A 24,074-nucleotide genomic window follows, 5' to 3' on the forward strand; every position below is an offset into this window, starting at 1 on the left:
TGTGAACTTACAGAGACTGGCCAAGCGCCGCAGGTCCGCAACGAAGTCCGAGATGTATTGTCCCTCCCTACGCCGGTATGTGTAGAACCAGTGCTGGGCCATATGTACACCACTCGCCGGCTTGAGATGCTCACTGATCAGCTGGCTGAGCTCTTCAAAGGACTTGTCTGCTGGCTTTTGGGGTGCGAGCAGGTCTTTCATCAGCGCATACGTCTGCGGTCCGCAGCTGGTCAGTAGATGCGCCCTCCGCTTGTCAGCTGCTGTCGCTCCCAGCCAGTCCTTCGTGATAAAGCTCTGCTGGAGTCTCTCCACAAAGTCGTCCCAGTCCTCACCCACACAGTAACATTCCTCTGTGCTACCGGTGACCATGCTCGTGGTTCGCTGATTCCCATTTCTCGTCGCCAAATATGGTGTCCCTGCACCGTACTACAAACTCACACGAGGCATATATGTATCAGACACAGTCACTACGTGACCTTAACCTTTATTCCCAGGACCAAGGAGTTCTGACCCTGGGTGGGACCTCTCCTTTTATACCTGGAAACCCAGGTGAGGAGTGTCTCCCACAAGTTCACCCCCTGTGGTCAGGCTGTGCATTTTTAGGGTTTAAGTACAGTGTACAGGAGTTGCATGAAGGTTACAGTTACATGAAGATTACCGTTGCATAATGGTTACATACATGACAATAATGACCAAATAATCTATTTTGATGTTACATCGACTGCATTACCCTTGTCTACTTTCTCTGTTACCTCTTCAAAGAATTCAATGAGGTTGGTCAAGCTAGACTTTCCCTTTTGAAATCCTGGTTGACTATTTAGTATTTTATTGTTGGTTTCTAAACGTTTTTCTATTTTCTCCTTTAGTAGGGATTCCATTATTTTTCCTACTACCGAAGTTAAGCTTATTGATCTATAGTTCCCGGGACATGTTCTATCTCCCTTCTTAAATAGGTATTACTTTAGCTATCCGCCAGTCCTCTGGCATTGCACCTTTTTGTAATGCATTATTAAATATGTGTAATAGTGCTTCTGCTATCTCTTCCCTAGATTCTTTTATGGTCTACAGGGCTGTAGTCATACCCGCCCTCCTGTACGGCTCAGAGTCATGGACCATGTACAGTAGACACCTCAAGTCGCTGGAGAAATACCACCAACGATGTCTCCGCAAGATCCTGCAATCCCCCGGGAGGACAGACGCACCAATGTTAGCGTTCTTGGCCAGGCCAACATCCCCAGCATTGAAGCACTGACCACACTTGATCAGCTCTGCTGGGCAGGCCACATTGTTCGCATGCCAGACACGAGACTCCCAAAGCAAGTGCTCTACTCGAGCTCCTTCACGACAAACGAGCCAAAGGTGGGCAGAGGAAACATTACAAGGACACCCTCAAAGCTTCCCTGATAAAGTGCAACATCCCCACTGACACCTGGGAGTCCCTGGCCAAAGGCCGTCCTAAGTGGAGGAAGTGCATCCAGGAGGGCACTGGGCACCTCGAGCCTCATCACTGAGAAAATGCAGAAATCAAGCGCAGGCAGCGGAAAGAGCGTGCAGCAAACCAGTCCCACCCACCCCTTCCCTCAACGGCTATCTGTCCCATCTCTGACAGGGACTGTGGTTCTTGTATTGGACTGTTCAGCCGCCTAAGGACTCATTTTTAGAGTGGAAGCAAGTCTTCCTCGATTCCGAGAGACTGCCTATGATTTGGGATGATCTTTTAAAATGCACAGATGTAATCCATGCGGACCAGAGGTTTTATCCTCTTTGAGTTTGATTAGTTTATTTAATATTTCTCCTCTTTTTATTTTAAATGTAGTTATAACGTTTCTAATCTCATCTTCCGATGTCACGTCCACCTGATCCGTCTCCCTGGTAAATACTGAAGCAAAGTATTTTTTAATGTTGCTGCTATTTCGCTATCACTGCCTGTGATTTTATCCTAACCATCCGTTAGTGGCCCAATTCCCGACTTCCCTTTTTTTTTATTTATGTGCCGATAGAATATTTTGTTATTTTGGTTTATGTTCCTTGATAATTTAATTTCATAGTTCCTCTTTGCCTTCCTAGTTGTTTTGTTTTTACTTCTCTCCTCGTCTCTCAATATTCTCTCTTGTCATGCTCTCCTCTGCTGTCCATGTCCTTACTATATGTCCTTTTCCTTACCCTCAATTTTTCCATTATTCATGTCTTTATTCATCCATGATATTTCATGGGTGTTTAGTTTCTTCTTGTTTACTAGCGGAATCTATTTTTCCTGAACTCTGTTGAACACCGCTTTAAATGTTTCCCATTGCTGTTCTCATCATCATAGGCAGTCCCTTGAAATCGAGGAAGACTTGCTTCCATTCTAAAAGTGAGTTCTCAGGTGGTTGTACAGTCTAATATGGGAATTACAGTCTCTGTCACAGGTGGACCGCAGACAGTGGTTGAAGGAACGGATGGGTGGGAGTCTGGTTTGCCACACGCTCCTTCTGCTGTCTGCGCTTGATGTCTGCATGCTCTCGGCGACAAGACTTGAGGTGCTCCACGCCTCCTGGATGCTCTTCCTCCACTTTGGGCGGTCTTGGGCCAGGGATTCCCAGGTGTCGGTGGGGATGTTGCATTTTATCAAGGAGGCTTTGAGGGTCCTTGAAACATTTCCTCTGCCCACCTGGGGCTCGCTTGCCATGTAGGAGTTCCGAGTAGAGCGCTTGCTTTGGGAGTCTTGTGTCGGGCATGCGGACAATGTGGCCTGCTCAACGGAGCTGGTCGAGCGAGGTCAGTGCTTTGATGCTGGGGATGGTGAACATTGATGTTGGTGCATCTATCCTCCCAGTGGACTTGCAGGATCTTGTGGAGGCAGCACTGGTGGTACTTCTCCAGCATTTTGAGGTGTCTACTGTATATAGTCCATGTCGCTGAGCGATATAGGAGGCAGGTATCACGACTGCCCTGTAGACAATAAGCTTGGTGCCAGATTTGAGGTCTTAATCTTCAAATGCTCTGGGCCCGAAATCGGTGAAACCCAAGGCCCGCCCAAATGCTGCCAAAGGACCACCGATGGTCGCTAAGAGACCGGGCGGTACTTTGCCAAGAAGATTCCACTAAAAGTGGTGGCAGTACTGCCCGGCGGCAAAATAACAGCTTATACCATCAATCTGGGTGGCAGCGGGTGGGAGCTCTCAAACTCGGCGGCAAAGGCGTTTGCTGCCCGAGTGCCGCCGAGGATGGAGTCAGGCTCAGGGAGGGTGGAAGCCATGAAAATAAAAATCATTACAAAGAATAAAAAACCTCGGAACACCTTCAGGGGACCTCATCCAGGTAAATCACTGCAATAAGTTTTGTAAAAAGATGTTCACTAAGCTTTTATTGCAGGTCTTTGTACTTACTGTCGGGGTTAGATCAGCTTCCACGCAGAGACCCTTCCCCCTTCTGGCACCGACTCCCGCCCACAATAATCTGGCAGCTCGACAGGCAGGAGGCCACTTATGCTACTTGGCTGCCAGTAGCTGTCAGTGGACGGTTCCTGGTGGTACTCCCCTCCCGCTGCACCAGCCCAAATGGAAACTGGCACAGAGGGGAGACCGGAGGCAAAACTCGGTGGCAGTCGGCAGCAATGGCCAGCTTTGGGCGGTAAGTCCACTAATATCGGGGCCTCTCTTCCTCAGGCAACTGAAGGCTGCACTGACATATTGAAGGTGGTGTTGGACCTCGTCATTGATGTCTGCCCTTGCTGATAGTAGGCTCCCGAGGTATGGAAAATGGTCCACGTTGTCCAAGGCTGTGCAGTGGATTTTTATGACTAGGGGTCAGTGCTGAGTGGCGGGATCAGGTTGGTGGAGGACCTTTGTCTTACAGATGTTTAGTGTAAGGCCCATGCCTTCGTATGCCTCGGTGAAGATGTTGACGATGGGTTGGAGTTCAGCCTCTGAATGTGCATAGATGCAAGCGTCGTCCGCATACTGTAGTTCGACAACAGAGGATGGGACAACCTTGGATCTAAACCGGAGGCGACGAAGGTTAAACAGGTTCCTATTGGTTCTGTAGTTTCGTTCCAATCCAGCGGGGAGCTTGTTGACTGTGAGGTGGAGCATTGTAGCAAGGAAGATCGAGAAGAGGGTTAGCGCAATGACGCAGCCCTGCTTGACCCCGGTCCGGGTCTGTGGGTCTGTGATGGATCCATTGGTCAGGATTACGGCTTGCATGTTGCCGTGGTGCAGGCGGAGGATGGTGACAAACTTTTGGGGGCAGCCGAAACAGAGGAGGGCTCTCCATAGTCTCTCACGGCTGGCAGTGTCAAAGGTCTTGGTGAGGTCAAAGAAGGCCATGTACACGGATTGGTGTTGTTCCCTGCATTTCTCTTGTAGTTGTCGCGTGGTGAAGATCATGGGCTAGACTTTCCATTATTATTCAGATCGCCCAAAAATGGCCGTTATTTCTAGCGGTAAAAATGGGTTTTAACATCGCCGGATAATCGGCCATTTCCAAAACCCCAACTTTCCATTTTATAAAATGGGCATTACCGCAAGCGCTGAAATGGGCGTTAGCATTACATTTTTTTGACCTTCTGCCGTAAAGTGTCGCCGTCCATAGCAATGGCATGGCAACGGTCGTTTCCCGCATTTCAGGAGGTCAGGGGTCATCAATGCATGCGCAGAAGAGGAGAGAGAGAGAGAGAGAGGGAGAAGAGAGGAACTGAAAGTGTGTGTGGGTGTGTTGTGTGCTTGTTTGGCTGTTTTGGGAGGCAGGAGGGAGATTTACCAGCAGCAAAAGGCCTGCTGCACACAAATAACGTTGTTGCCACTGAGTTTCTGTTGAGAAAATAATATTTAAAATGGAAGGTTTGGAGGAGGCGACCCAGCATGCTGAAACTGGTGAAAGCAGTGAGGGGGGCGAGGAGCAATTGGAGGACACAAACGAGCCAGGAGATTCTCCAACGAGGCAAATGCCTCCCTCCTGCAGGAGGTGGAGTCACGCTGGTATCAATTCACTGAGGGTGGGCGTGGGAAGCCCACTTCAAAGGTCTACCAGAGGATATGGGCCGACATAGCCGAGGTGGTCTCGTCGGCAACCAACGAGGTGTGTGAGTGCAACCAATGCTGCAAGCGCTGGAACTACCTTGTCGGATATGCCAGAGTAAGTATTACATTTATTTACAGTTACTTATATATTTATATAATTTGATTTATAAGTGTAGTGATTGATTAAAATCAGATGTGATGTCTTGCACTTATACCGGGAATGTTTTACTCAAAGCTTGTGTTTACGGTGTACGTCTTTAGGTAAAGAATGATAATGTTCATAATAATCATGATTACATCTGTCGGTTATGTGCTGTATCAGTCTCTGTGACAGTACCTAGCAATGATCTCATGCAATGATCTCATGCCATGTCGTGCTGGTGTTACCTTGTACAGAAGCTTTTGAGGAATAGGGCTGAGCAGAGGCGAACAGCTGGCGGGTCACCAGTCATCAGTGAACTCACCGACATCGAGGAGCGCGTGCTGGCAGTAGTGAGCCACCGGGTGGCCATTTATACAGCTGCAGAACCTGATGTGATGCCACGTGAGTAAAGTATACATCATTGCATGATATAAAGCCAATAGAAACATAGAAACATAGAAAATAGGTGCAGGAGTAGGCCATTCAACCCTTCGAGCCTGCACCACCATTCAATAAGATCATGGCTGATCATTCACCTCAGTACCCCTTTCCTGCTTGCTCTCCATACCCCTTGATCCCTTTAGCCATAAGGGCCATATCTAACTCCCTCTTGAATATATCCAATGAGCTGGTATCAACAACTCTGCGGTAGGGAATTCCACAGGTTAACAACTCTCTGAGTGAAGAAGTTTCTCCTCATCTCAGTCCTAAATGGCTTACTCCTTATCCTTAGACTATGTCTCCTGGTTCTGGACTTCCCCAACATCGGGAAGATGCCACACCTACTCATATCCGACCAATACTATATGATATATGATTGATAAAAGTGTTATATAAATAATGATGGCCTCATGAGAATTATTGCAATGCAGAATTTGGTCATGGTCATGAAATGTAATGTCAGTGATGATTTTGATCGCAATGTTGCTTTTGTCATGCATATGCTGTGTGTAGCGTTGGAATCACCTTGTGACCCTACCACCCCCTTCTCCTCTAATAACCTAATTTATATTTTGTAGCTCAGCCAGCAGTACGGCCCCAGGCAACACTACTGAGTCCACAAGCTGGGGGTGTGGGGCCGGAGCCGCCGGACGATGGTGCATCTGGTGCTGAGGAGCCCCGATTCTCACCCACGGATCTGCTGGGTGCCTTCTACACGGATGAGAGTGCAGGACTTCTAGGAGCCTGCATCGCCAAGCTCCATAATGCAGTCAACACCGATTACATCTAGTGCTCCTGCGGCCATTGCCTCCTCCACCGTGGAGGTAGCAGGCCCAAGCACCTTGCCCAGGGCACCCGAGGTGTCTCCAGGATGGCGTCATCGATGCAGAGGGTGGTTTGATGTAGCAGGTCTGCTCCACGAGCGGAAGATCTGAGGGGTGACATGGTACGCTTGCCCAGGAGGAGTGGTGACATAGGTCAGCAGATCCTACCGACAATGCGGGGCATATCACAACAGATGGCCAGCATGTCCACCACCATGAGCAAGTACATGTCACAGATGGTGGAGGCCCTGGAGGTGATAGCCAGGAACACTGGTGGCAGAGGGCTCCTAGTGGTCCCGGAGCGTGGCACTGGTCCCCAAGGTGCCACACCCCCATTGCCAATGACACATGAGAGCCAGGAGGAAGATCTTGCTTCTGGCTCAGAGCACGTACCCACCTTGGGACCGTCCTCTCCCATATCCGTCCAAGTAGCAGTTCTGCCGTCATCCCCCTCATTGAAGCAGCGCCTGAAGAGCTCCTCGGCCAGGCAGCTTGGAGTCAGGAGGGGAAGGGGAAGGGGTAGAGGTGGGGAGGAGAAGCGGGGGGGCAGGGGGGGGAAGGAAAGGAAGGTGAGGTGCATGGCCATAGGTGTTGTCTTGCTCACAGTATTTTAATGTTGTTGCTGCTATTTTGTTGGGAGGTTGGGGGGATGGGGGCACCTTGTTTTTTTGCATTTGTGTTCGATGTTTATGAAGTGTGGTTGGAAATGTGAAAGATTTAATGAATGAAATAAATGTTATAAATTTGTTGTGGGGTGGGGTGGGGTGTTTTTTTACAGTTATAATTATGATTTCATACAAATGTTCTCATTAAATGTTTTTTATTTAACATATCCTTGTTTTGCATTTTCTCATATAACTGCACCATTACACACTCATGATTCCTTAACATGAAAGGGGATAATTAAACTTAACTTGAATCAACCTAAACTTTAACTGTCACCAAGGTGATGCACACCATTCATGTATGAGCTGCAGACACAGCAGTGTTGCAGCTTTGTAAATACCACCAATATTATTTCAAGTAAAGCGCTCATTTATGAGCTGCTGACATAAGAGTCTTGCAACTATGTAGCTACCACGGGCCCTTTCCTGCAGTCTAGAGGGGGCGGGGGCATGGTTTCATCGTCAGCCTGATTGTCTGGCCCAAGGTCAGCGTCCATCTCCTCGTCCTCCTCTTCCTCTCTCTCCTGAGGTGGACCGGCAGTCCCTTCTGGCAATTCTTGTCCCCTCCTGATAGCCAAGTTGTGCAGCATGGAGCACACCACCATGAATTGAGCTACCTGCTCAGGGTGGTATAGTAGCTCGCCTCCTGAGTGATCCAGTCATCTAAAGCGCTGCTTAAGCACTCCAATAGTTTTCTCGACGCTATTGCGTGTGGCTCTGTGGCTCTCGTTGTATCACTTCTCGGCTTCTGTCTGGGTGTTACGCAGGGGGGGTCATCAGCCAAGTGGCGAGGCCATATCCTTTGTTACCAAGCATCCAGCATTGACCTTGTGGCTGACTGGTAAACATGTCCAATAAAGCGCTCTCACGCAGGATGTGAGTATTATGGATGCTGCCTGGAAATTTGGCATTCACTGCCATAATAATTTACTTGTGGTCGACAACGAGTTGCACATTCAGGGAGTGGAATCCCTTTCGGTTCCAAAAAACCTCTGTACCCTGAAAAGGTGCCCGCTTGGCGATGTGCATACAGTCTATTAATCCCTGCACCTTGGGGAAGTTAGCAATTCGGTAGAATCTTAGAGCCCTTTCAGTCTGAGCCTCTCTGGTCATAGGGAAGCTGATAAAGTCTATCCTGTGTGCGTAAAGGGCTTCAGTGACCTGTTGAATGCAGCAATGTGTGGCATGCTGAGATATAGCACAAATGTCCCCAACTGAGGCCTACAAGGAACCCGATGCATAGAAGGAAAGTGCTGCAATGACCTTGATCTCGATGGACAATGCAGTCCTGCTGGTGCTGGCAGGCTGCAGATCTCCCCTGATGAGCTGGCATATCTCACTGATAACTCTTTGCGGAAGCACAGTCTCCTAAGGCACGTGCTATCGGACAAGTTCAGGTAAGACTGCTTCTCCCTGTAAGTGCATGGAGTGTAAGGTCTCGTCCTCCTCAGCAGTCTGGCATGTCTTAGATTGGACACATAATGCTGTTGAATATACCTTCTACCATCTCTAGTCTGTAGCATGTGCGTGGTCATCAAGACAGGCTGAGAAATGACAGGCCCCATTACAATAACTAATAGCATTATACCTATTGTTCACAAACAATAATTTTTCCCACTAAGACACCTAAGCTAAATTCCAATCCACAGTATGATAAGGTGTTTGTTCAGATGTTCAAATCACCTTAAAAGAACTCCACAGTACATCAAAACTCCCCTGAACTTGAAGCAGCCTTTTAAATGAAGCAACCTGCAATTTACAAAATGGCGTCCATACCTCTGTAATTAGTTCAGGTGAGAGCAACTTTTTCACAGCATTTTTTTCGGTGATAAATATTTTCGGCAATATGTGTGCAATGTGCCAAAAGTAATCCTAGGCGATATTTTGGGCGTTAGTTTCAGTAATTCTGATCTTTACGCCAAAATAAAGTGGGCGTTAAGTACATGCCAAAAGTAACGCTGGGCAATAAGTGAGCGATAAGTAGGTGTTAATTTCAATTTTGTGCCTGAATGGGCGATATCTGGGCATTATATCTCATCTCAGCATTCAAATGGACGTTAAGTGGGCGGTATTGATGCAAAAAAAGTGGGAGGTCGAGCCCCATGTCCCTTAGTGGACAGAATCTGCTTTGTGACTCTGGGAGGAGCTGTTCAGTCACAGGAAGATATTGCTGTTCTACATCATTGTTTGCCAATATTGTCCATCTTAATTTCCCAACTTCTATTCTCAGACCCTTAAATTCAGCTAATTTCTCTAACCCTGGTCATACTTATGTCCTTCTCAATTATTATCCTAAAACGTAATATATTATAGTCACTATAGTCTACATGTTCTCCTACTTTTACTTCTCTTATCTGCTCTGGTTCATTCCCATTACCAGATCCAATAGCTAATCCTCCCTTGTTGGGCTTATTACATATTGGGTTAGAAAAGAGTCCTGTACATATTGTAGGAACTCCATTCCCTCATCCCCTTTACCTACCTATTCTGTCCAATTCATTTTGAGGTAGTTGAAATCCCCCATGGTTATTATTCTATGTTTGTTATTCAATATCTTAATTTGTTTGTCTATTTCTGCCTCTATGAGTCTCAGAGAGGCCACATTGGAGGGATGGGCAGATGGATCAGCTGTGTGTGTGTGTGTATGTGTGTGTGTATTTCCAGTTGTTAACTGCACCTTCTACCGAACTGGGGCTGTGATTGTGAAAATGCTTGATGGAGCATATCCAGCAAAGATAATATCACTAACATGTGTGATATGTTGATGTTATGAGAAATATCAAATAGAACTTTCATACATTTGCAGGATATTATAGCAAGTTACTGAACTATGATCCAATCAAACACTTATAATTATGTTGTAAACCATACAAATGAAGTTCACTTGATTTAAGTGCATTACCAGAAACCTGACATTGAATTGAAACTTTAAAGTCACTGTACTCTTTTATTTAAATTTAGTCATTGTTTTCCTCTGCCTCCAGCATGGTTTGGAAGGGCTCTAGACAGAAATAGCCTCTAACACATTTTCTGCATCTGCTGATGGGTCCAGGATTACTGGGCCTCCATAGACAGGTGGATGGAATCTAATATCAGGATCTTGTAGACTCTTCTGATCTGATCACAAATGTCAGTATTGAGCTGACAATTCTGATAATGAGATGGCGGTGAGGAATATGGGGAGGCGCTATAATACCTTTAACTATGTCTTTCACTCTTTGGAGGGGGGAAATCTGAGGCCAGCATCTATCCAACAACTAATTATCTCAACTGGACCAACAAAGGAAGCACAAAATAGAGGCAATACCCTTCATCACAAAGAGTATGGTATTCTCATGTACCTCTTGGCAGCTGAAGAGTAGCATCCTCTTCATTAGAATTGGTGTATGGAGAAGTGAAGAGAAACAAAAAGTTATATAGGTTTATTTTTAACACTGTTAAAACACATTTAAAAAAATTCCAAAAATATATATTTTTTTGAAAGCATTTAATTACATTTAATTTCAATTAATTTTAAATATGTGAGGTATTTTATTTATTATGCTGTGTTTGGATGTTTTAAGATTTTTTTCTCATTGATAGTAATGGGAACTTGTACAACCGGAGCTCCCATTTTTATCAATGAGTATACTGCATTGTGATTGGTTATCCAGGCCCACGTGACTCCACTTGGATTTACGTACCTGAAAGACATCTCCCCATGTGCTGCATAGTGAATCTAGGCCTCCCACCGGGATCTTACGTTCCTCCGAGACCACCGGGTACTTTCGTAGATTTTTTTCGGGTCGGAGGCGTTCGTATGAAGACCTCAATTTCAGGCCCATAATTTCACTTGTCTCAGCTTACTTTTGCTACTCTCTTCCTTTTTGCATACTTGTGTACACTTTTACAATCTGTTTTTATATTGCTTGCTAGTTTACTCTCATTCTATTTTCTCACTTTTTTCATTTTTTTGATCAGCCTTTGCTAGTTTTTAAAGCTCTCCAATCCTCATGCTTACTATTATTCTTCGCAACATTATAAACCTCTTCTTTTAATCTAATATTATCCTTAACTTTTTTAGTTAGCTATTGATAGATCACTTTTGCTGTGGAGTTTTTATTTCTCAAAAGAATGTATATTTATTGAGAATTTTGGAATATTTCTTTAAATGTTTGCCACCGTTTGTCTACTATCATACCATTGAATCTAATTTTCCAAGCTACCTTAGCTTACTTGCCCCTCAATACCTATATAATTGGCTTTATTTAAGTTTAAGACTCTTGTTTTCATCTGAAGTATTTCACTCTCAAACTCAACGTGAAATTTTATCATATTATGATCACTCTTCCCCAGGGGATCCTTTACTATGAGATTATTAATTTATCCTGTCTCATTACACAATACAAGATCTAAAATAGCCCATTCCCTGGTTGGTTCCATGATGTATTGTTCGAGGAAACTGTCTTGAATCTAGTCAACAAGGTTCTACATAAGAGATTGTTAACAAAAATGAGAGCGCATGGAATTGGTGGCATCCTATTTATTGTGTATGGAGAAAGAGTGAGACTGAACACTGTGAGCTCAAAGTAAAGTGTGACCTTAATCTTTTATTGCAGGTCTCCACAGTGCCTCTCTAACCTGTGAAGCCTCCTTAAATACCTGTGCTCCCAAGGGGTTATGGGATCCCTTGGGACTCCAGAAGATGAGCCCTCTGGTGGCTGTATAGAGTAAATACAAGTTTACATATCTAACACTATTGACATGGGTAGGGATTTGTTTAAGTGGTAGGAGACAGAGAGTAGGGATAATGGATATGTACTCCAATTGGCAGCATGTGACTAGTGATGTCCCCCGGGATCTGTACCAGGGCCTCAACTTTTCACTATATTTATAAATGATTTAGATACTTAAAAGAAACAGAGAGCTGTATATCTAAGTTGGCTGATGACAGTAAGTTAGGTGGCACAGTAAATATTGTAGATGGGAGCAGAAAGTTGCAAAGATATATTAATAAATAAGTGACTGGGCAAAACAATGGCAGATTGAATTCAATGGGGGGAAGTGTGAGGCCATTCACTTTGAACTAAAGAAGGATAGATTAAAGTATTTTGTAAATGGTGAGAAGCTAGGAACTTTGGAGGAACAGAAAGATTTAGGTAGCAAAGAAGTCCCTAAAAGCCAGTGGACATGTACAAAAATTATTTAAAAGACGAATGCAATATTGTCCTTTATCTTAAAAGGGCTGGAGTAAAAAGGAATAGAAGTTATGGTGCAGTTATATAAAGTATTAAGGGTACAGAACCAAGGCGGTGGATGGAGTTAAGATGCAGATCAACCAAGATCTAATTGAATGGCAGAACAGGCGCAAGGGGCTGAATGGTCTACACATTCCTATAAAAACAACAGCTCAGCAACTTCTTTATAATTAGAATGCTTAATAACATGTAATAGAATTAAAAGTAAACCAAAAATATTTACTATATATATAAATATGAATATACCAGAAAGAAACATGATTTTATATATTTTTGATTAGATAATATTTTATAATTACTCACTTTCTTATTGAGGTTCTAAACTGATTGAGGACATTTGACTGCAAACTTCAGTGAGAACCAATGAAGATTCAGTCAAAACAATTGACCTGTATTGATTTTTATTGGCATCAAATACAATTTGAGCAGGGCACCTGACCTGGCAGCTTCACATACCCATCATAAGACAACAATAAACATTCTAGAACAAAACCTTTTCAGATCCAACTTTCAGTTCTGTGCTCAAAAATACTGCGTGTAAATAGACGTCCCATAAAACAATGGCTGGTTTAATTGAAACTTTTGCACTTTATTTCATCGATTTGATCAAATCCTTCACATACAATCAATAACATCACTGGTCCTAAACAGTACACATTCACCTGGAAGAAAACATAAGTTCTGCTTGGCATATAGTGTAGACACTACCACCAACTGTACTTCTGAAATTAACAACAGAACAAGGCAGCAATTCTATTAATGTCTTTTTATAATAGAGGTAAGATTCATAATGTAATTCATCTATATTGCATAATCGATTCAACTGACACACTTGCTTGATTAGCCTCCCTGCCCTCAGTTCCCTAGTAAATCCATTATTACTCAGTTGTGGCCCCTTCAAAGGCTTAATAGCTATTTACATTGTATTATACATTGTTTATTGTGTTCCCTAGGAAAAGATAGATGTTTAATTTTTCAGGCATATAGACAAAGAATGAAAGAACATTATTCTTTAACCAACACTAAAACATAAAGACAAGGGGAAGTTTTAACATGTAAAAATGATTGTGGTATTTCGAGTAAAATGACCTTGATATACTCGTTATCATGGTACATCCTGGTATTGAGGTTAAGGCTTGTCATTCTCTTTGTGACCTACTTGGACACAAACTAAGAAAAAGTGTATTTTTTTCTTCATTTGTAAATGAAAGTTACTGAGATTTGAATATTCGTGGCTCATGAATATTTATATTTGGTGATGTATAGGGATGATGAAATGTGATCATGTGACTCTATGGGAGGATGAAAATCGAATCGGACATCCTTTCTGGTTGGAAATTTTCGTCACTCCAGTTCTCTTTAAGAAAATTCCCTTTTGTAAATTTCCCCAAGAGATTGAAAAAAATGTATAAAAGCAGATCGCAACCTCCTCAAATCAGATCACCTCTACGACCTCCTGAGATACGACAGACCTGCTGTGATAAATCACCAAAATGCACCGGACTGTCTGTAGCTGCAGGAAGCTGACTTTGGCCATGTTGATGGGACTGTTGGTGGTTAGCATGATTGATAAATCCCCATTTGCAGGTGACTATGTCCAATTGTTCTACTCTGTTTTGAATCTTTCTGTTGAACATGCAATTTCTATTTTGTTTCCTTTCTAACCAATCTTTGTTACTGTTGTGTGTTTTTTAAACAGATGCTCAGTCTCCAATAGACTGCTGTCTTTCATACTCAACGAAAGCTTTTCCCCTGAAACTAGTTGCAGGCTATGTGAGACAGTTCTCAAATGAAATGTGCAGCATCAATGCAGTCATGTAAGTGCAAATTATTCTTTGGTTTGTTAAAAAGAGAAAGATGCTTTAATGTTATCTTGTGCTCTGTAAATATATTTAAAATTCACAACACATCTACAATAATCTGTCAATTTAATCAAGCTTCTTTCAACAAATATTTCTTCGTAGATTTCACACAAGGAGAGGCCGAAGTATATGTGCAAATCCAAATGATGAGTGGGTGAAGAGGAATATCGTAGGTTTTCTGAAGTAAGGAGATAGATTATTTTTGTCTATGTACAAACTTTTACTGAACTATTAAGTGCAGGATATATCAACTTTGCTATTATTTTTCCTTACTCATAAGCTGTAATGTGTTCACTTTTTTGTTAAACTAAAATCTTGCAAGTTTGAATATACTGGAATACAAAATCTCACCAATTATTCAATTTTGTCAAATATATTTTCCAAAACAGGAACAAAAATTAAAACTGAATGAATGTAGAAATGCTAACCAGATACTCGGCAGAGATGCTTCTCCGCTATAACATTATCTTCCTTAAAAAATATTTTACCATTCCTTGGTTCTATGTGCCAATATATCAATACATTTCACCATTGGACAACCATTGTTTTAAAGTATGTTCCTGCGAATAAGCAATGTCAACTGAAGGAAAACGTTGGAATAACCAATTTAATGAACTTCAGTCAGGTTACTTGAATCTAAATGTTGAAGCGAATGTATTTCGACTTTAAAGAATGTTGTAACTCATTCCCTTTGTATATTTATTTTCTAGGAGAGAAATGAAACAGATGTGAGAGACTCCGCCACCTCAATTCCATGGACATTAGTAAATGTCACTTCTTTATAATGATGGAAAAAGACCGTTGTATATTTTTTTAATTTGTTACTCACTTAAATATTATGATTTATGCATATCTCATCAATTTCTCTAAAAGCATTCAACTGACAAGCTATTATGTTCCCCAAAATCATTGCATTTCTCCACATATTGACATGTGAATGTTTTATCATTGTATCTTATGAATATACCAAACCAAAAGTATTACACAGATCAATAAACACTGCTCCTAAAACAATATTTTTGTTTTCATCTCAATATTTATCTATTCATATGCAGTTTATAACTGTTCCATAAATTAAGGTTCAACTGTCATAATCATGTCACCAAATGGCTAAAGTTCGGGCTTTGCTAATGTCCACATTCATTTTTTGACATTTTTTTTTATTCGTTCCTGAGATGTGGGCATCGCTGGCAAGGCCAGCATTTATTGTCTATCCCTAATTACCCTTGGAAAGGTAGTGGTGAGCCTCCTTCTTGATTCTCTGCAGTCCTTGTGGTGAAGGTACTCGCACAGTGCTGTAACGGAGTGAGTTCCAGGATTTTGACCCAGCGACGATGAAGGAACGATGATATATTTCCAAGTCAGGATGTGGTATGTGATTTGGAGGGGTATTTGCAGGTGATGGTGTTTCCATGCGCCTGCTGCCCTTGTCCTTCTAGATGGTAAAGGTCGTGGGTTTGGGAGGTGCTGTCGAAGAAGCCTTGGTGAGTTGCTGCAGTGCATCTTGCAGATGGAACACACTACAGCCACGGTGCACCAGTGGTGGAGGGAGTGAATGTTTAAGGTGGTGGATGGGGTGTCAATCAAGCAGGCTGCTTTGTCGTGGATGGTGTCGAGCTTCCCGAGTATTGTTGGAGTGGCACTCATCTAGGCAAGTGGAGAGTAAATGTGAAAATGTGCAGGGAATGGAGGAGTCCATCTCTAACAAGAGCACTACCATGTTGCAGGCATTGGCGAAGATGTGCTCTTCCATGGAAAGGATGGTTTCCTGCATGGAGCAGCAAATAAGCCATTCACATGAGCTGTGGACAATATTTGACAGGCGCTCATAGACCTCATCTCAAAGCGGGATGTAAACGTAGAATTGGGTGTTCATCGCCCCACTGCTGTGCAGCAAGATGCCAGCTACTTGCGAGCAGGGAAGTACGGGTGACTCACGAGAGGGATGATGTTGAGAGGGAACATGGAAGTAGGGGATTTTCTCAAAGCACTTCTACTTCTACCCCATTGCCTTCCCCTCAGTCAGAGCCCCACTTGCTGCCTTGGATCCTGATGGCCGAATCTGCCCCTGCACAGTCGCAGGAGGAGCAGACTTTGATGGGGCCATCATAGGCTCCAAAACCCAGAGGATATCCACCAAAAATATCTAAGCAGTCTCAGCAGGAAAGGGTAGCCTGCCTCGACCTCTGCTGAAACTATAGGGCTTGCACCTCATAGAAGCACTCGGAAAAGAAAAATGACTCAAAAGTAGATGCACAAGGGTATGCACATGGGAGTATCAAAAAATGTTAGTGCTAAGTCACCACTGCCACTCTGCCATTACCCTTGTCGCTGCCTGTTATCCAGCCCAGACTGCTACCATCCATGCTGAGATGGTGCAGTGTGCAGCCTGCTTTCGAGAGCTGGTCGAGGGCATCCTGCAAGGCCATGTAAAGTCTCCCGCACAGACACTCAGCAACCTTCCACCAACCCTGCTACAGCCACTGGGCCAACACTTCATAGGAGCACAAGAGTAGGCAACGGCACAGTAACGAGAGGCACTAAGGGATTGCACAAGGGTGAATAGTTAATATTTTTGTTGTAAGTATGTGTTCACTGATTTTTGATAAATTCATTTACCATTCTTTTGTGGTATCTGTCATTTCAGCTTTGCGGCGTGAAGCAGCCTGTGAGAGGAATGGAATGATGGGGATGTGGTGAGCGAAGGGGATGTGGGCTTTACATCATCCTGGTGTGAGGCTGGTGGTCTGTTTGGAGGAGGTGGCAAAGTTCTGTGACCACCACCTTGGTAAAGTGGAGTCATCTAATACACTGCTCCTCGCTTCATTGAAGATAGGAGAGGTGCTGTCGGAATACCCTCGGAGGGTAAGGTCTCCTGCAGAGAGCCCTGATGTCCTTCCTCATCTCTCTGCACACATGTTCCCATCATTCTCGCTACCTTATTTCTTATGTTGTTATATTAACGGAATCAAGGGACATGCGGATAAGTAAGTGGAGTTGAGGTAGAAGATCAGCCATGATCTCATTGAATGGCAGGGCAGGCTCGAGGGGCCAAATGGCCTACTCCTGCTCTTATTTCTTATGTTCTACGCTCCCTCCTCCATCGACCATAGAGGGCAAGGTGGCATGCCAGTTACCATGTGTTGCAGTTTGATTTTTTTAAGAATAAATGTAGCTACTTTTTTGTTGCCACAGCACTCTTGATACAAAATAACCTTGAAATTTCTGAATGAAACTATTGGACTATGTGAAACTAGAAACCACTGAAAATGCACTAACCTGACAGTTGCGAGTTATTACTGATGATCCCCTAAAATAATATCCCTGGAGTAGACTTCCTGGTGCTTCATGCTAGCTCTCCCTGTCACAATTTACTCCAGGTGCGAAGGTAGGTGGCAACAATCAATTTTGTAGATTGGACAGTCAGTGAGCATTGCACACTCACTGACATCACGATCTACTTGGCATTGACACTCCCAGCGATAACTGTTAATGGTGACTTTATGGGGTTGCAGAATTTGGCATGCAGTGCTGGATTTACCTCGCCCCAGTGATAATATCCGAGCACACCATAGGCTCCATCTGCTGACGTTAACAGGAGGCACTAAGAGGACATAGTTTTCCCCCAGAGAGTTAGCATTTACAGCAAGCAATTAGGAAGACAAATTGCATGTTGGCCTTTATTGGAAGGGGGTTGGAGCACAAGAGAAAAGAAGTCTTTCTACAATTGCACTGGGCTTTGGTGAGACACCACACCTACTGTTGCTCCTAATTTTATTCATATTAATTTTAAAATAAAATCTGTCGGGTTCAAATCTGAACATGGTTCACTATCAAAATATTTAGGCCTAGCAATGTGGTTGCATAGCACCCATTGTTTTGGGGCTATGGGTGCCAAATTGCGTCCAAAATGGTGTCTGAGCAGCACACACACACTTCTGGTGCAGGCCGTGCCAGACACCACCTTGCTGAAGGCGGTAGTGCGGCTGTTCGGAGTATGCGCTGGAAATATGGTAAGAGCGTGACATCAATCAGCATGCAACTCTGATTTGATGCCAGTGCTGCCATTTTGATCATCATTGCTGGAACTAATGCCCTGTTTTAACCTCGCACAGATGAACAAGCGTTCAGCAGCAGAAAGGACTCCCCACTCGGGCTATTTAAAGGGATCAGCAACAACTTTCAGTTAACTTGTTTTATATTTTTATTGGCTCTGTGTAAGTTTGTTAAACTATTTGGAGCTTTCTGAAGTTCTTTATAGTTGGTGAGGTAACAAGTAAGTGCTGTAAATGGAGAACACATTGCTTCTGACTTCAAGTGTTCTGGTCAGACCGCTTGCTCCCAGTCATGGGTGCTCTAGTTGTTATCCTCCTTGGCCTGCAGCATGACAGGGTGATGGAGCAGAGGCAGCAAAGAAGAGGACAAGCTGCTCGCAGAGGGAGGAGGAGGGGGAGAAGGGCTCTCAGCAGGAGACCTTACCCACCTATGGTCTTCCGAGAGCAATAATCTTACCTCAACCTGAGCCAGGAGCAGTGTCTGAGGCATCTAGATTTTACAAAGGAGGTGCTCACAGAACTCTGCCACCTCTTGCAACCAGACCTGTGGCCTCACTCCAGGGCAAAGACAGCACTGCCAGAGGCTGTGAAGGTGACCGTGGCCTTCAATTTCTTCGCATCGGGATCTGTCTGTAACATCTCACAGTTCTCACAGAAGAGGGAACTTCATTGTCTTCTCGCTGACCAGCGACAAGCAGTGGAGCACTCACGTGGCTTTGCCAGAATAGTGGACTTCCCCATGGTGCAGGACACCCTTGACTGCACTCATGTGGATTTGTGAGCACTGCTGAGATGTAACACAACTACAATGGATATCACTCGCTGACTGCAATTGGTGTGCAACCATACTCAGCACATCATGATGGTGAATGCCCAGTATCCTGGCAGCAGTCATGATACTTTTATTCTGTGTCAGTCCACTGTTTCTTCTGTCTTGGTGCCACCAAGGCAAACCAGGGGTGACTACTGGGCGACAAGGGCTATCCCTTGACCACCTGGCTCATGACTCCGCTATGCAACCCAACCACTTTTGGCCAGCATGCGTACAACGAAAGTCATGCTGCCACGCAAAATATCATAGAACAGACCATTGGGTGCTGAAGCAATGGTTCCACTGCCTGGATTGCTCTAGAGGAGCCCTACAGTATTCACCGGAGCATGTGTACCAATTTGTGATGGTCTGCTGTACCCTCCACAACCTGGCCATCATGAGGGCACAGAGCTTACCACCAGGGATATGGCCATCAGCACAGGAGCAGGAGGAGGAAGAGCAGGAGGAGGAAGAGGAGGAAGCAGAAGAGGAGGAGGTGGGAGCGGAAGGAAGGAGGCAACTCAAACAGCCCCTTTTTGGCCGAGATATCAGATCAAATCATCTGCCTGGGTTATGAGTAAATGCAACCTCAATTCACCATTCATCTTTAGTCTCACACCTTGCCTTCACCCTGCTAATGAACATCACAGCATTCTCTTGGCCATGATGCTGAAATAAAGGCTTCCACAAAGAAAACATTCCAATCAAATATCTTACATCTATCCATTAAATATTACAACAATCAAATAATCACCCTTGTGCATTCCCTTAGTGACTGTCTTCCATGTGCCTTTGCATGTCCTAGTGAACCTACGCAGTGCTACTCCAGAGGCTGCAATATGGCTTTCAGTGGGGAAGACTGCAGATGGCCTTGCAGGATGACCTCGAGGATTTCTGGGCCTAGTAGGCCCGGCTTTGGACTACACTACCTCAGCAGGGGCGGCAGTAGTCTGGGCTGACTAGCTGACTGGTTGACTGGCTGACAGGCAACAGCAAGGTCACTGGCTGAGTGGCAGGGGTGGGAGGATGAATGATGTGATAGAGCTCAGCAAGGTCATCCTCCATAGATCCATTGCCACTCCGGTGGAGCAGCGTCTCAGCAATCCTAGTAATTTGCTGGAGTACAGCCTGCTGGACTTCAGTGACACCCTGCAAACCCCTTTCAACACTGGTAAACCCAGATATGATGGCAGCAGTCTGTGCTTGCGTGGCAGCAAGCTGAGCTTATATGACATCAGTCTGAGCTTCCATTGCAGCACGCAGATGTTGGGTGTCTTCTGCTTGTGCTGCAGTGGAAGCTGAGACTTTGGCCATCAGATGCGGCATGATGGTTGGGTCCATAAGTGCGTTAATGGATCTGCCCAGCCCTTCCACGCTGGAAAGGATAAGAACATAAGAACATAAGAAATAGGAACAGCCTCGAGCCTGCTCCACCATTCAATAAGATCATGGCTGATCTGATCATGGACTCAGCTCCACTTCCCCGCCCGCTCCCCATAATCCTTTATCCCCTTATCGTTGGGCTCCAAGCTCTGCCCAAAGCCCTATGCAAAGCTGCAGTTGGACTCTTCCATGCTCCTTGACATTGCATTCAGGCTTTCTGGCAGGCTTGCCAACGCACCAAGCATTTAATTGTGTATTCCCATCAGCGTTCTTCTGTAGGCCACCCCACTGAAGTCTTCATCTGAGACCTGTGCAGCAGAACTTAGAAACATAGAAACATCGAAATTTACAGCGCAGAAGGAGGCCATTTCGGCCTATCATGTCCGCGCCAGCCAACAAAGAGCCACATAGCCCTCGGTCAGCTTGTGTGCGACCTCGCCCTCTGGGGAGCTGGCACCTGAGCTACCCTTTCCCCCCCCCACCCTCGCTGCAGGCCACTCGTGCCCAGTGTCTCAGCAGGTGCAGATCCCCTGTCTAACCAATGCTCTAAAGTATGCAGATTAATGGTATCTGAAGATCCTCTGTCTAACCAGTCCTCTAAAGTATGCGGAGTAATGGTATCTGAGCTGGTGGCTCAGAGTGTGAAATCGAGTGATGGTGTTTCTTCTTCTTCATTCTCATTTCCTTCTTCATGTTGACCCACTGGCTGGGCAGGCTGGATTTCTTGGGTGTCTGAAACTATAAATGCACAAGGGTGGTGAGGGGAGGGGGCAGGGGGTAATCAAGAGATGCATGCTTACACCAATGCTGTCATGGACAGATGCATCTGTAACAGGTAGAATGGTGAGGATGAGTAGGTTTTTCCCTCGTGTTGGTTCTCTAACTACCTGCCGCAGGCCCAGTCTGGCAGCTATGACCTTCAGGTCTCCACCAGTAGTGGTGCTACCGAGTCACTCTTGGTGATTGGCAATAGGGATGGCCTTACCCACATCCCATAAATGAATAAAAAAAACAAGTCCCCCACCCAGAGTACATTCTGTGCCCTTGCTACTCTTAGTGCTTCTTCCAAGTGGTGTTCAGCATGGAGGAGTACTAATTCATCAGCTGAAGAAGGGCTTTAGGTGGTAATCAGCAGGATGTTTCCTTGCCCATGCTTGACCTATGAGACTTCACGGCGACGAGAGTCAATGTTGAGGACTCCGTCCTGACTGTATACCACTGTGCCACCACCCCTAGTGGGTCTGACCTGCCAGTGGGACAGGACCTACCCAGGGATAGTGATGGAGAAGCCTGGGTCATTGGTGGAAAGGTATGATTCTGTGAGTATGACTATGTCGGACTGTTGCTTGACTAGTCTGTGGGACAGCTCTCCCAATTTTGGCACAAGTCCCCAGATGTTGGTAAGGAGGACTTTGTAGGGTTGACTGAGTTCGATGTGCCATTGTCATGTCCGTAGTCAGTGCTGAGGTCGATTCCAGGTGGTCCGTCCAGTTTTATTTCTTTTATTGTTTTTTGTAGCGGTTTGTTTCAAAGGCACTTAAGAGTCAACCACATTGCTGTGGGTCTGGAGTCACAAAACCAGGTAAGGAGGACAGATTTCCTTTCCTGAAGGACATTAGTGAACCAGATGGGTTTTTACGACAATCCGATAGTTTCGTGGTCACCGTTAAACATTAAAAAAAGCTTTATAATCCAGATTTTTTTAATTGACTGAATTTAAGTTCCCCAGTTGTCATGGTGGATCATTAGTCCAGGCCTCTAGATTACTAGTCCAGTAATATAACCACTCTGCTACCATTCCTGGTAATGCTTTGGGCACTACCACAATCGGGGTAGCCCATTTATTTTTGTCAGTTTTTACGAGTACTCCGTTCTATAAGAACATAAGAAATAGGAGCAGGAGTAAGCCATTTAGCCCCTCGAGCCTGCTCCGCCATTCAATAAGATCATGGCTGATCTGATCATGGACTCAGCTCCACTTCCCTGCCCACTCCCCATAACCCTTTACTCCCTTATCGCTCAAAAATCTGTATCTCCGCCTTAAATATATTCAATGACCCAGCCTCCACAGCGCTTTGCAGCAGAGAATTCCACAGATTTACAACCATCTGAGAGAAGAAATTCCTCCTCTTCTCAGTTTTAAATGGGCAACCCCTTATTCTGAAACTATGTCCCCTAGTTCTAGATTCTCCCATGAGTGGAAATATCCTCTCTGCATTTACCTTGTCGAACCCCCTCATTATCTTATATGTTTCAATAAGATCACCTCTCATTCTTCTGAAGTTAAGTGAGTAAAGGGTTATGGGGAGTGGGCAGGGAAGTGGAGCTGAGTCCATGATCAGATGAGCCATGATCTTATTGAATGGCAGAGCAGGCTCGAGGGGCCAACCTACTCAACCTTTCTTCATAAGTCAACCCCCTCATCTCTGGAAGCAACCTAATGAACCTAGCTTCACTCGCTCTTCCTCCACCTGACCTTTCAAAGCATAGGGGCCCGGCCTTGCCTTACAATAGACAGGCATTGTGTTGGACTTGATGCGGATATGCGCATCATACCCAGTGCTGCCCTCATCACTGTCTGTGAACATGCTTTCATACTGGGTCAGCATTGTGCCGAGTCGCTTCTTTGAAGCATCTACACTGAAGATGTTTTTCCAGTCTAGTTTTAACTTTCTTGACCATGACAGTTGGCCTGGCTCGCTACAATAATAAGCAGCTTTACTGACTGGCCATCATGTTGAACTGTAACATTTAATTTGTCCACATTTCTCTAGGATTTCTACAGAGTAGGTTTTAACTCTACAGTACTCTTTGTAAGTGGAACTTGATTAAACTTACTCTTATATGTGTCCTTACTCATGATAGAGTAGTCCGCTGCTGTGTCGATACACATATCAATATATTGCTTGTTGTTCAAAAGCTTTGTACGGAAGTCTTTCTCACGACTGCTGGCATTGCCGCTAGTGGCATAGATACTGTAGATGCTGAGGGGGGAGAAATTCAGGTCCTCTGTGCCTTTTGGCTAACGGGGCACAAACGACTTTGATGTTGCTGTGTATACATACACGCTAAGGTGAAGCACGTAAGATTCTGCATGAGCATTAATGGTAAAACATCGCAAAAATTCATTTTAGGTGTCACAAATTCACCTTAAACTTGTCCACTCGAAGGTTGAACACTGTGGGGTCGAAATTCCATTTGTAACATCACCCGTTAGTGCCGGAAAAATTTAGTTGGGCAGTGGGGACGGCTCCAAGAGGTTCCGCTGCGTGCTCTACCTCCACCCACGCAGTGACGTCATCGAGCGTGCAACACTCCCTTAGTGTCGTGGCTGCGACATTAGGTTAGATCGGCGGCTTTGCTGGCAGTCTCTTTCCCGACTGGGAAAGCTGTCGGTACATCAGGGATCCTGGAACGGTATCGTCCAGAGAGTAAGGTAAGTTGTTACGTTGAATTTTTTTAGCATATATTTATTTATGGCAACAGTGGGGAACTGTGGGTGTCGGTCAAATACATTTTCCCAAACTTCTCTTTTTTAAATTTTTATTCGCTAGGATGCCGGCAGCCCACCGCCGGAAAATTGAGTAGGCCTCCTGAGCTACCACTCCATTGGTGCCCGAGGACGAGTGTGCTACGCCTCTTTTAGTGCTGCAC

General features: G+C 44.8%; 1 protein-coding gene across 1 annotated transcript; it reads left to right on the forward strand.

The window, feature by feature from the left end:
- Nucleotides 1-13,779: 13,779 nt before the first annotated feature.
- On the forward strand, nucleotides 13,780-14,989 carry LOC139265282 (C-C motif chemokine 20-like). Its single transcript, XM_070882232.1, has 4 exons — nucleotides 13,780-13,896; nucleotides 14,009-14,126; nucleotides 14,274-14,354; nucleotides 14,882-14,989. Exons 1-4 carry the CDS (start codon nucleotides 13,803-13,805, stop codon nucleotides 14,901-14,903), a joined length of 315 nt encoding a protein of 104 aa, XP_070738333.1. The 5' UTR covers nucleotides 13,780-13,802; the 3' UTR covers nucleotides 14,904-14,989.
- The last annotated feature ends 9,085 nt before the right edge of the window (nucleotides 14,990-24,074 follow it).

Source organism: Pristiophorus japonicus, chromosome 6 (genome assembly GCF_044704955.1).
Source record: "Pristiophorus japonicus isolate sPriJap1 chromosome 6, sPriJap1.hap1, whole genome shotgun sequence".
Classification (NCBI taxonomy): Eukaryota; Metazoa; Chordata; class Chondrichthyes; family Pristiophoridae; genus Pristiophorus; species Pristiophorus japonicus.

Excerpts from the sequence above, each read along its gene's own strand:
- LOC139265282 (XM_070882232.1), top strand. The coding sequence starts at position 13,803 with ATGCACCGGACTGTCTGTAGCTGCAGGAAGCTGACTTTGGCCATGTTG. Across the intron at positions 14,127-14,273 it reads TGCAGCATCAATGCAGTCAT|ATTTCACACAAGGAGAGGCC; the intron begins GTAAGTGCAAAT and ends ATTTCTTCGTAG. Across the intron at positions 14,355-14,881 it reads AATATCGTAGGTTTTCTGAA|GAGAGAAATGAAACAGATGT; the intron begins GTAAGGAGATAG and ends TTTATTTTCTAG.